General features: G+C 32.3%; 1 protein-coding gene across 3 annotated transcripts in view; it reads left to right on the top strand.

Moving 5' to 3' along the window:
• Positions 1 to 14,055, top strand: part of trol (terribly reduced optic lobes) — a 439,681-nt gene that overhangs the window by 158,273 nt on the left and 267,353 nt on the right. For all 3 annotated transcript variants that reach the window (XM_088226479.1, XM_088226478.1, XM_088226477.1), the window contains exon 3: positions 5,846 to 5,928. In XM_088226479.1, the coding sequence (XP_088082605.1) occupies positions 5,846 to 5,928 (83 nt within the window). The remainder of the gene's footprint in view (positions 1 to 5,845; positions 5,929 to 14,055) is intronic.

Genomic DNA, 14,055 nt, shown 5'->3' with positions numbered 1-14,055 from the left:
TATAGACAAAGCAAAGCATAGCATTTTTTAGAACCACCGAACAAAAATATTGCCATCAGTTGAGCGTAAATTCTTCAAATGTTTAAAAACAGTTTTTAAAAAAATAAAATCCGAATGGGGGACTAACTTATACCCGTATGCAGAGACAAACCTTAAGGTGAGGAAAGTACATTCTATTGTCTTCACCTTCGGGTTATTCTCGGCATTTGAAATTAGAATGTACTTTCCTCACCTTAAGTTTTGTCTCTGCATACGGGTATTAGTATCGATGCTGCCTGGCATAGGGATTAGTTTATGTTTTCTACACCACGTAAGTGTCTAAGTACATAATTGATGTTTTCGCCGACAACATTGACAAAGTATCACACATATGGTTGAAATTGCTAGTAAAAAATTCAAATTTTGTGTACTGAGTAAGTACAGGCTCGGCACTTTGTTACGATTTACAATTTCAGTTGTAGTTTATGAATGACATCCTTGTTTCGGGGGTTTTAACAATGTTTTTATTGTTTTATGTTCTATGGTAAATGCATAATGAACATTACTAGTGGGTGATGTCAGATAAGTTGAAACCTGGCCCTTGAATTGTTACATGACTATTAACAAGTTAAAGTGGTTTAATTTGTGAAAAAAAAAACAATTATTTTTTAAATTAACCGTTGCGAGAAAAATTATGAAGTGTGAAAAATCCACAGTGTCAACATTGTGAAAAAATACGAATGTTTATTTATCGGCAATTGAAATTAAGAAAGTGGTATGTTTGTGAGCATTTATTTTTATTTTCAGTAGTGACAATATGCAATGGCGATCAGATTAAAAAAAAGCCTTCCTCTGGTATAACAAGTAATGTTCATTTATTTATTTATACATTTATATTGTTTGTATTCTTTTTTATACATAATAATGTTCCCTCACTGGGGTGTCCCGTGCCGAGGGAAACATTTTACAAAATGTGAAACATGCCTAAGATTAGCTATTTAACAAAGTTAACAAAATAATAACAATAAAAAAAAAACGTAATTCATCCGATTGACCTAATTATCATTAACATAATAAACAATAAAAAACTAAAATAATCATAAAAAAACATAACCAATTTATACGGACCAACTGAACAAATTTCATAAACAGTACACACATTTTACCTATTTGGCTTGATCCGCTTATCGATCCGTGTGCAACCCACCTCCACTATCCATTTCTTATTAGCAATTTTATATTGTGAGAACTTACTAATTGTCCTTATGGATAATGGAAGTAGATTGTTCACTTAAACCGAGTAGTAGGCCAATCCTCTTGGACCGAAGGTTGTATTTTTTTTTTGCGCTGTCAGGGTTGAGTATCTAGTAACTCTTGTATTTGTAACGGAAGGTAGATAATAATGTTTACGTGCGTATAGTAACAAAACTTTTACTTAAAGTTGTTTTATAGATTTACATTAAGATTTTCAAATATGCCGAGGGAACTAGTTCTGATTGGGACTCTTAAGATATTTTTTTAAAGCTTTTTGTGCAATTATTATTTGCTTGATCAGTGTGTCATTTGCACATCCCCATCCAATTATCCCATATTCGAAAATTTATTGAGTGATTGCATAATAAATTATTTCAAGTTCTTTTAGGCTAATTGTATTTCTAATAGTTTTAACAAATAAAATTTGCTTTTTGCCAAATTCAGTCGGTCCCGTCTTCCTTGTAAAAACCAAGTTTGATTGTATGTATATAAAAAATAAAGGAAAAAACTAGAAACTCAATTATATTTTTTAAATCAAGCGCGTGACAGAACGTTTACAAATAAAAAATTCTAGTGCGCCTATTAACACAAACGAAATTTGTATGTTTAATTAGTTCACCGACGGGCACTTACACACTAACATGTTTAATAACATTCGCACTGTACGCAATTGAATAGTTTCTTCACCAGTACGTCGATTCTACTGTAAACGAGAATATTAACATAAATCTTCAAACTAAAAAAGTAATACAATATATCAGAGATAGAAAAAACTTTAGGGCGTATTACTATTAGCTCGTTTAATTGGCCACTTGCCACACAGTGTAACATTCACCTTTCTGTCTATGTTTGAATATCAGGATTTCTTCTATTCTCCCAGGTGATCATTTTTGTGAAGATACAGTGTTCAACGTGCCCACTCAAACCAGCCAATGACAGATAAGCTTCCATAATCCGTTCTCTAAAGGTTTCTTCATCTCTGTTGTTATATGTTATTTTATTGACTCTTAGGGAGTGAAATCCAGTCCTCGTTTACAGGAATTTGGACAGACGAAAAAACACTTATGTAACACATTTTATAATTCGTGAATAAAATGACGTAGATAAAATTAGATAAAGTGTTATTTCAATATTCATTTATTTATTTATCAACGGACTTAGTCCATTCAAAAAATGCAAACACATACCCTTATAATACATACAGGCACAATTAAAATAAAATGAATTAAAGCTACGCCAAAAACCGTGTACCATACTACGTAAATCGTACTTATCTGAATTATAATATAACGTGGACTCGAATATAACGCAACTTTTACACTTGGAGTAGGGCTGATATTCTGAACGCCGTCGCAGGTGTAGAGAACGCTTTGTTAGCGTAAATATTTAGTACGTTATATTTGGGCTTATACAAGTCCCGAGATTCGTAAGTTTGAAGGCAATTGGTTCGGCAAAAACGGCAAAAGCACGATCTCTGAATCTAGTGTTTGGGGAGCGCCGGATTTCGTCAATTTTCTTCTGCCTGAATCAAATGCTGACCTAAGAGTAGATTTTCTTTGATACGTATTTTCCCTGATACATAAGTCCGATAGGTATCTTGGAGCCATTTCATGTAGGGATTTAAATACTGTCCAGCAAAGCTTGTATTTTATTCTCTCTGGGTTTATAAGCGACTGCGATTATACGCATTTCGTACATAAATATCGATTATACTTTATACCGTCTCGATATGTACCTACGAATATAGCGTTTGAAATCGCTACCTTGGACTCCGATTACAATGAGAAGTAAATAGTTATCTTCGACTGTCTACAAAGTCAAATCAAATTTTATGAACGAAAATTTGGATATTTGTATAAAATTTAAAGTATCTTCGTAGTTCAACATGTTTAGAAATTTTTACATACTCTATTTTTCTTACAGAAAATTTAATTTATTTTTTTAAGATTTTTAAGTCAGCATCGGTGTAGCTGTCGGCTCGTTTGCCAACCATTCGAGAGGTCTCGGGTTTGATTTTCGACATGGTTGACATATTTTATTTATTTAAATAAACAATAAACTACCAGACAGAACTAAATAAATGACTCAGACAGCCCCTACAAAAGAAGTTAAAAATATTATCATTTATGATAGAATATAAATAAAAAATAGAAAAAAAAAATGTTAGATGAATGTAATCCATAGGGGTTTATGAATAAATCAATTTTAAAATAAAAAAGGTGTCTTCACACTATAATATTTCATAGTCCCTGGATTTACACCTGAAGCGTAAGACCTTACCTTCATGTAATAAAAATGATCAAAATACGATGTGATTGGTGAACCAATGCAGTGTCCTATGCACCATTGGGTGCAGAGAGGAAATTACAATGACCTTCTCACAGTAATACGGGCCCAGGGCCCTGGGTCGCGATTATGAACGGCTGTCATCATCGGTATATACTGAGACGGTATAAACTAATATCGATATTTATGTATGAACTCTGTATATTTGTATGAAAATTTAAAGTATCTTTGTCGGTAACCGGTAATTAAACATGTTTAAAAAAAATGTAAACATATTATATTTTTCATACAGAAAACTGAATTTTACTTTGTAGATAAAATTGAAGATACATTTTAACTTCCCATCAGCATACATTCCCTGGACGAGCGTATTTGACTCGATAGCTATTCTTCGGCCAGATAAATCCACTTCGTGGTTGGAGCGTTCGCCCACCGTGCTTGAGGTCCCGGGCTAGATTCCTGGCAAAGCAGACGCGACGTGAAGTACGAGTACAAAAATGGTTTTCTATTGTAATATTTAGTCATCCCTGAACTGGTAGCTAAGGCGTAAGACTAACCTCACCTTCGCGTGATTTAAGATATATGTCTGAATCAGGGTTTCTTTCAAAACTGTATGTCTTGAAAGGGTTGTTTTGTTTGAGCGGGTAAAGAATGATTTTCCAAAGCTCATGAACTAACATAATCGACAAAAATGGATGATGACTGAAAAATTTACACTGATATTTTTTTACTGACGGTGATAGGAGCAGCATTGAAAGCAATTATCCTTGTAAAAAGAATTTGAAAAAAGTCATTATCTAAAATGTAACTATCTCTTAAATGGATCAGGGTAAGTGGAGTGGGCTTTTAAAGTCAATTTTTCCAAAGTCAATATCGGTCAAAATATTTGCCAACCAATATTAATTTATTGATCAATGTTTTGAGTGTGTTAATGTAATTAGAAACAAATTTAAATCTAAATAACTCTCAAGTGAGGAAATCCAACGTGCCGAAAATTATTTGGAAATACTCAAAACATTTTTCAGTAAATATAAGCATATTAAGAACATATCTTTAATTTTCTTTAAAAATGAAATGTTCAAAAAAGATAGAGAAGTTATAATGTTGCGCTTTGAATCCGCAGGCTATATTATGCAGGTTATATGCAGTTCTGTATGAAGGCACATAATAAATGTCCACTGTATGGTCAACTTGAGTTGTATTTTATATTATAATGTGCAACTGTGTGATCAATATTCAAAAGTAGAAATATTTTTAATAATATGTATTACATTTACATTTTTAGTAATATTATAAGTTGTGTCTGATTATTTATTTTATGTTATGAATAATTTTGATGTGACAACATTTACCATAACAATATTATGTGGAAGCCTCTAATTGGACTTTATGATATGTATTTATAGTATGATTGTATTTTATACATTTTTAAATGTCTGTTGGCTTTCCAATGAAATGAAAATATAAAAAAAGTATGAACATTGAACAATTATTTTCAAGCGTTGCCTAGTAGGTGAAATGGTTCAGCCGGAAAAATTTCACACGCATAACAAAGCTTTCTGCTCTTTAACTTCACAAAAGTCGAAGTAGATGGAAGAGCTAGGGAAATGTGGATGTTTAATCGTAGGCAGAATGGTTATTGGTACACTGTGTGTAAAGTGGTCACTTAACCCTACAATGCCCAATGTAGACGATCTGCTACGTACGTATGATCGGTGTATAAAAGTGATTTCAAACATGTTTATCATTCGGCGACTAGTTTATTATATTGTTTACCTAGTCATTTTAAAAAGTCACTACCAGGGTATTTTTTTTTAATAAAATTTAAAACAAAAAGTCAGTTGCACGTATTTTATCAAAAGTTTCAAAGGATGATTTCTTTATTTATTTTTTTAAGATTTGAAGTTATAATTGTTTCCGCAATTTTTATTATTATATAAAAAGATGTACATAAGATTTGTTTTATCTCGTTTTCCTTGCATTCTTTTATTATTTAACCTTTTAATGTCCGATGTAGCATATTGTGCACATAAACAAAAATATGAAATTAAAACTAAAAAAAACTTTTTTTTTCCATTCTTATTCCCAGTATATGCATAAAAAATCATACTTTAAAACACGTTTTTTGCTTGAATTGGGTTAAACCAGCCAATGACAGGTTATAAGCCCTGTAAATGCCTAGACTTCCATATTACCTTCTCAAAAATAACTTCCCACTGTTGCAACAAATTAAAATATTTATTGGTTAATTATAATAATAAACATGAAACATGTGTTTTTTTCATTTATTGGTTAATTAATGAAAATAAAATGTATGTTTTTTCAGTTAATCTCTTCGCGTCATCTACAACTGAAGAGCCATCGTTTGTCAGAAGAAAAGATGAAGACTTATTTTTCGGAGACCAAAATGTGAGTAAAAACGTAGCATTTACAACAAAAAAAATGTATTTATTTTTCTATCCATACCCACTGGTGCATAGGGCACTGCATTCATCTTGATCATTTAAAACACGCTTTAGGTGCCAGTCTAGGGACAGAGAAATGTTGCAGTGTTAAACAACCTTAAGAAAAAATAGTTTACGTTGACCTTGACAGGAATCGAACCCGGCCCTCAAGCATGGGAGGCGAATGCGTCAACAACTACACTACTAGGCCCGATTATCCCCACTTGATTTCCTTTTTAGATTAGTCATAGCCCAAATCACTCGAACAGGGTTTTGATTCTATTTTTTACATAGAACTGTATTCTTCATCCCCCTGATACAGAAAAAAAAACACAAAAAAAACTCAAACATTGAAATAACACCTTGGCCAAATTTATTGTTTCGCAGCCTCTGAACTGGTATGTGAAGCGTAAAACAGATTATATTGCCTTCGTATAATAAAGGGTAATTCGAGAAATATGCAGAATCAATAATACAGTCATGTGAGTGATATAGATTCAGAATCCTTGACGAGTATGAGTGTCTGTGCTTGGCCATAGTGGCGAGCGTTTTGCGGTGCGTCGCGGTCACTATGGACACTAAACTTGTTGTCATACGTTTAAGTTCACCGCGCCCGAGCCTCACAGTAAAACGTTTGCCATTATGGCCAAGCAGTAAAAATACTCTTATGTGAAAGTTCAGAAAAGAAAATTGAGAAAAGATTAGTTCGCCTCGTGGTGTAGTGGTTAGCTTTACCATGGTTGTGGTTCTAGGTTCGATTTCATTATTATTAAATAGATCAGGACTGGCAATTAAATCGTACCTGACTGGTCGGTTAGGAAGAGTCGGCACGAACAAAACATTTACACATTGCGCTTGTGTACTATCTGTGAATAAGCGCGTGGTATAACATCGGACGGCATACGGATTATTAAAATAATCCGGATCACTCTCGCCATCAGACGCGCTTATAAGCGTGACAGAGACAACTTTTGCTTTGTTTGTTGCTAGTAACCTTTAAAAAAACCCTTACTACGGCAGCTTTAAAGACAAACCATTACTAAAAGAAAATATATCATTTTATACAGGAAATTAAATTTAAAAAAAGCAAGGTTTTTTTCGCGATAGAATTTAAGATCATGGTGCCTTGAGCCATTTTTTGGGGTCATAATGATGGATATTTATTTACCCTTTAACATCAAATTCAGAAAAGTTTTTTTTTTATTGAACATTTTTATTAAATATATATATATACATATATTTATTATACTATACTACATATACATATATTTATTTATTTATTTTGTTCATTAACGCCCTAAAGGCATTTTCAAAAAATAAAAATGAAATACATGCTAACATACAAAATAATAAACACAGAATATACAGAAAAATATGTGAAATTAGTTAAAAAGGATATAATAAAAAGTTTTACAAAGTAAAAAAAAAACAAAAACAATAATAACAAAGATATGCAAGAAAAAACAGTAAGTATATAAACAAAAAATGCAAAGATATAAGCTTATGAAATAAATTCTGTAAAGCAAACAATGAATAAAGTGTTACGGTAAGCAAGAAAGACATTTTTAAGTTAAATGAATAAACAAGTAAGCATATATTATTACGAAAAAATAAGAAATAAAAATATGTATCTATGAAATGCGTATTTGCCAATACTACAATGCAATTTGATATAATAGTAAAAAAAAAACGAGTATAAGGTAATAAAAATAAACAAGCAAGTATTTTTTTTAATTAATGGAGTTTGACGAGCAGCTACAAATAAACTTGATATTGTGGACTTAAACGATAGTAAAGAATTGGACAGAATGTCTGTCTTTAATGTTTGTAGCACTAACTTTGTAGTTCATTTTTATATTTTAAAAAAATAAATAAAATAACTTTTTTTAATGAACCACTTTTAAATTTTATTTGTAATGTACACAATGTTGATTTAAAAAAAACATTTTATTAAATTTAAGTCAAATGTGTTATGTTTTTTTAAAATTTCTTAGCAATCATATTTTTAATTTAGTTATTATATAACTCTGGAGAGTTGCTGAAACTAGTCGGTTGTGACAATAAAAAAAAAAGTTTCATTAAAAAAAGTAATTTAATTTATTCCTTTAAAATAAAACATTTTTAACTAAATTCTTGAAAAGTTTGTTTTTAAAGGTGCGAAATGGTAATAAAATATACACAGGGTGCTCCTACGTTCGTCTGAATTTCGCTTCGAATCTTAATGGTAAAAGCATAATAATATTTATTAAATGAATGGGTATTAAACTATGGATTAAAAACACTGTAATTTAACCTAGTCGCGTATGCATTGGTCTATTATCTAGCGCTGGCACGTTCGCAAAACTTACACAAACGAATTTTCAATGAATACAATGTTGATTGAAAAAACCTTTATATTAAATTTAAGTAAAATGTGTTATGATTTTTTTTAAATCTCTCAGCAACTACCAGTTAAGAAAATGTAATATATTTATTTATATTTAAACAAGTACAATAAAAAAAAATATTTTGTGCTCATTATAATAATCATTATTATTAGAGAGTAAATAAAATACATGGTACAAGTTATATTTGAGAAAGTATATACACACATATATTGATTTCGTAATCGGTTGTGGTCCCGTGGCTAGTGTTTTGGACTCACTGCTCAAATGTCCGTGGTTCGAATCCCACTATACTCCAACTCAATCTCCATTTTTTAATAATGAGTTATTTACAACTTGTTGAAAATGGTCCTGAAAATAAAATATTTGGGTAAATCATCTCCAATCGAACAAAGATTTTTTAAAAAGATAGCAATTTTTTTTTAACGCGCCAGGTCTTATAAATTGATGTGCACCTACACGTAACAAATTATATTTGGTAAACTAATTCCGCGCTTCAAAACCAAATATTAAGATCCATGCGCTATGAAAAGCTAAGACATGCATTATCGACAAAATCAAGAAAGGAGTAGTTTGTTGGTTTAGACATGCAGAGCGAATGGCCAGCGAAACAATAGCAAAACATTATTTGAGAGGCAAATTACTTTTATTATTTTTCATTTAACAATTTATTGTGGTCGGCCATTACTAAATTTATTTAATTATTTATTCATTCAAATTTACACTTCTTTACATATTCATGAACCTATTTTGGGTTTTTAGCCTGTGTCCATGTTAAGCCGTAATAATTGACAAGAATAAAAAATGCACAAAAAAAAAATCTATTATAATGACATGTGATGCAATAAAATAACAATCCAGGAAACAAAGAATAAAACAATAAATAATAACAAATTACAACAGGGGTGGAGAATACCTTAAATAAGGGTATATTGAAGTCTAGACATTTACAGGGCTTATGACCTGTCATTGGCTGGTTTAAGTGGCCACTTAAACCAGCTAATGACAGGTCATAAGCCCTGTAAATGTCTAGGCTTCCATATACACTTATTTAAGGTATTTTCCATCCCTGTTGTAATTTGTTAACCTTGATGACTCCCGAGGGGGTGAAATCCAGTCTTATGTCTACGAACATTTGGACAAACTCAAATATTGTAATAAATAATAACATTCCAAACATAATAGCATAAAAAATGATTAGATATAAATATTAAAGCATAAATTATACAAATATAGTTACATACATAATCAAAAAAACGAAATAATAAAATCATTACAATCAATAGAAAATAATACAAAAGAAAAATGAGTATATAATAGGGAAATATCACATACCTACTTCAAATACCAATAAAAACATGTGAAATGATTTTGGAAATAATAATTGTGCTCTAAATCAATATGGATATTGTGGAGAAACGGTTTTTTTGTATAATTGTTAAAAAATATGTCTTTACAAAAACATGACACATTTGACCTTGACAATCGTGACGTCAAGATTTGTGACGATGTTCTATTTAAATTTGAACGTGTGCAAACAAAGCTCTTTTGGTTTCTTAAGTAAGAAATTGAATAAAACCTGTATTTTAGAGACTTATCAGCAGGTGGGAAAGAGAGCACATATTGGAAGAAAATTATGAAAAATACACGCGGACCAATCGAGAAAAAATAATTTATTTTCTTGCAACAGGCGGGAAATCTAACCCGCGACGCCAGTTTTACAGTTGGCCGTCTAACCAACTGCGCCACGGTGTGATATGTTTATTGCAGATATATTTCGATGGGACAAATTATTTATAATGTATTTATTTTATCATATTACAACAGATGTAAAGAAGATTTGGGAGAAGATAAGAGTAATATGAAAGTCTAGGCATTTGCAGGGCTATGTTTATTGGGTTGTTTAAATGACTACTTTGCGCACTGTGTTAAATTCATCATTCTGCTTATGTTTGAACACCTACACAAATGTAACGCGGTTTCTCCGTAGAGATGGTCAGAGTAATTAATACGCTATTGCATTATTTTACATGCAGACCACGCTTCATCCACAGATGATAGAATCATTGGGTATGTCCAAATACGTAATAATTTCTTCGTCTGTTGATATGCAATACCTGTATATTCGTTACGAATTTAATCAATAGGTGCGTGAGCTATGGGCTTCCGACCCCTGAGCAAACAACTTGCTATCTGAGGTGAACGTCTTCTGGGAGTTAGTTAATCTTGATAAGATATTACAAAAGTAAATAAATAATAAAAATTGTCTCCCAAATACCCAAAACGAGAGTATCAAATAATAATAAGATAAACGAGAGGGGAATGTCTCAATATCCATAATACAAGTTATCGACGAATCTGTCTTTATTTTTTTAAAAATTATAATACTTATATTACATAATTGCTGCTATTTTTTATTAAAATTAAATTTCAACCCATTTTTTTGTATTTAAATTTATTGCAACAGAGAGGGAAAACATTATTGAGAAGGTAATATGGAAGTCTAGGCATTTACAGGGCTTATGATCTGTCATTGGCTGGTTTAAGTGGCCAATTTACACACTTTGTAACATTCACCATTCTGCCCATGTTTAAACATCCACACTTCCTCAACTCTTCCATCTGTTGACTTTTGTGAAGTAAAGGAGCCAAAACCTTTATTATGCGGGTGAGATTTATCCGGCTGAACCTAATCACCTAATAGGCAACGCCTGAAAACAATTTTCCATTTTTTATACTTCTTCTTTTACCAGGTAGTTAATTCAACAATGTTTGAGTATGTCCAAATGCTTGCAGACTGGCTGGATTTCCTTCCTAGGAGAGTTGTTTAAATTGGTTCATTGATATTGTTTGTTGGCTATTTATTTAAAATTATACTCGTTTACATATTCATGAACTTACTAAGGCCTTTTAGGCTGTGCCCGTGTTAAGCCATAATAATTAACAATAATAAAAAATACACAGTAAAATAAATTAAATTAAAAGTGATGTAATATAATAACAATCCAGTAAAATTAAGTATAAATAATAAATAATCAAACGATAACTAATAATATTCCAAAGAAGATAACATAAAAAATAATCAAATATAAATATAAATTATACAAATTTAGTTAAAAACATAATCAAAAATCCAAAATAATAGAATTATTGAAATCAATAGAAAATAACACAAAAACATGATTGAAATGATAACTGAGACTTGGTTTATATTGTCATTTCGTTGTTTTCTGATATTTTGTTTTTTATCTTATTTTATTTTGATGGAAATAGATAACACTTTTGAGAAAAAGAGTACTAAGTTATTTGGTTTACAAACAATGAAAAATAATATTCAAAATACAGAAACATTAAAAAGAAATACAAATATATTACTTATTTTTCATCAATATGTGAACGCTAATAAAATACGCATTTGAATAAAATTAACAACGCAAATAATTTTTTGTAAAAAATCAATTCATTAATATAAAACACATCTCATTTTTACAAAATACAACAAATTAGTCAATAATAATAGCATCTTCACGGTCCACTGCGTAAATATCGCGAGCAGCTTTATCAGCTTAATTTCCTCGATTAAACGGGACCAGAAAGAGGTTTCGAAAATGCTCACTTTCGTCTGTATGACATTCCATTTTGAAGGCTTGTAATAAAATAAAATAATAAATGTAACGTAAAAATAAAACCAATATATTTAAGAGCACAAAATTTTCATACGAATGACCTTTAAGATTTTGTTTTACTTTTGTATTTCTAAGCGTATTTGTCTACCATGCAAAAGGTATCGGGATCGTTTTCGTTCGTTCTGCGATCGTTTTCCAAACTGACAGAAATGTCAAAATTTAATTCGACTCCATAATTGACTTATTTCTCTCTCATATTTTTAACAGGCTTTTAAGAAAAAAGTGCCAACCTCAGAACGATTAAACATTTATAAATCGTAATTAAAGGAAAAATTGATCAGTGAAACAAAATTTTTGTCACTTTTAATGTGTTGATATGTGTATCGAGGGGTACAAGACCCGTCGGTACAAACCGATGTACTTACGTCAAAACTCGATTGTGAGGGGATCTGTAGTGTATCTTCGTAATCGGTCAAGAGAATTTTATCTACAATTATGACGTCATACCGAAGCTATCTCACTTGAGCGCGTAGATATGTGTACCGTGACGTACGCTTCCCTTTGTTTCATATCGATGTAAATACTTAAAACTTAAAGGGGGGGGTCTGTAGTGTATCTTCGTAATCGCTCGAGAGAATTCATCTTCAACTATACCGTTATGGTGAAGGTATAACGTCCTTATCTTCCCATCATAATCGAGGCCCAGATCCGATAATCCGGAAAATTGTTTCTTTAATCGCAATGTATGCATCTCCGTTGGGTATGATATCGTCCATCGGGTGCTTTGCGGCGAAAACCCCGCGGGCCGCACCAGTTGCGGCCCGCGGCCACTAGTTGCCAACCGCTGCTCTTTATAATTGATTGGCTATTCTAAACAGCTGGTCAATAGACTAGTTGTGACGTTTTAAAGTGGCAGTTTTTTTTTCATACGTTTTCGAGAAACTTAGGGGTACAATTAAATGCTGTATTTTTATTATTTTTTACATTGAATTTCCCGTAGCACTGAACTTTCGCATTGGGTCTCGCTCCAGCGGCTGACCTTCAAGGCTGCCTGTAAATAAATAGGGAGCGGCCATGATATTTTAAGCAGTTGTCATTACTGCAGTGTACCCTTAAGATATCGTCGGTCTAACTTGTAAAATTCGTAAACCCCCAACAGTTTTTTTTGATAATTAAAAAAAAAGTAGCATTACGGATTTACAATTTGAACACAAATAAATATTTTTTGAAGTCCTAGCAGAAAACGCCAACAAATATTTTTTTACCATTTTGTGGATTAACTAGTTTTACATGCAGGGTGACGATATTCGAGCGTTTCTATTATTGGCGGCCTCCGTGGTGTAGTGGTCAAGACGCTTGACTCACGCACGGAAGGTTCCGGGTTCGATTCCCGGTGAGAACATAAAAAATAAAATAAAAAAGTGATTTTTCTCAAGCCTGGTTGTTCTGTAATGTAATTCACCACTGTAATTGGGCATCCTGGCCTGTTGTGGTCCAAAAAAAAAAAGAAATGAAATGAATTATTTAGCCACTTGTTTCATTCATCCATTATTCTATATCCGCTCCCTAGTTGGAGCATATGGTGTCCGCAAATATCCTCGAAGCATCTCTGTTGGCTGCCAGCTCCTGTGCATCCTCCCAAGTCAGGTTCGCGTCCCGTAGTTCTGACACGACTGCCGACGAACAGTCAGCAGTGTGCGTCCAGAACGTCGAGAACCTGATGCCCTGTAAAGTAGGCAGGCGCGGTTAAGGCTCTCAGGAGGCATCCGCAGCACATGGCCAAGCCAATCGTATCTCCTCCGCTTGATGACAGTTGTTGCCGGAGTTTGCTGCGGCCGTTCTCTTATTACTTCATTCGTTACAAAGTCAAACCACCGCACACCCATGATTCTTCTGAGACACCTATTCTCAAAACTCAGAATTTTGGTGTTTTGTGCCCTAGTGAGGTGCCAAGATCCTCGACATACGCTAGCCACTTGTACAATAGATTATTTCGTCATTCACTTTGGTTAAAATTCTAGCCAGGTACACGGTTATTCTGTATTGTTTGTGGTTAATAGTGACGATGTATTGAATTCAAAC

Source organism: Micrasema longulum, unplaced genomic scaffold, assembly GCF_059751315.1.
Source record: "Micrasema longulum isolate JH-2025_06_02 unplaced genomic scaffold, ASM5975131v1 h1tg000435l, whole genome shotgun sequence".
Lineage (NCBI taxonomy): Eukaryota > Metazoa > Arthropoda > Insecta > Trichoptera > Brachycentridae > Micrasema > Micrasema longulum.
Note: the sequence above shows the minus strand (reverse complement) of the source record. Positions and strands in the feature narration are given on the sequence as shown.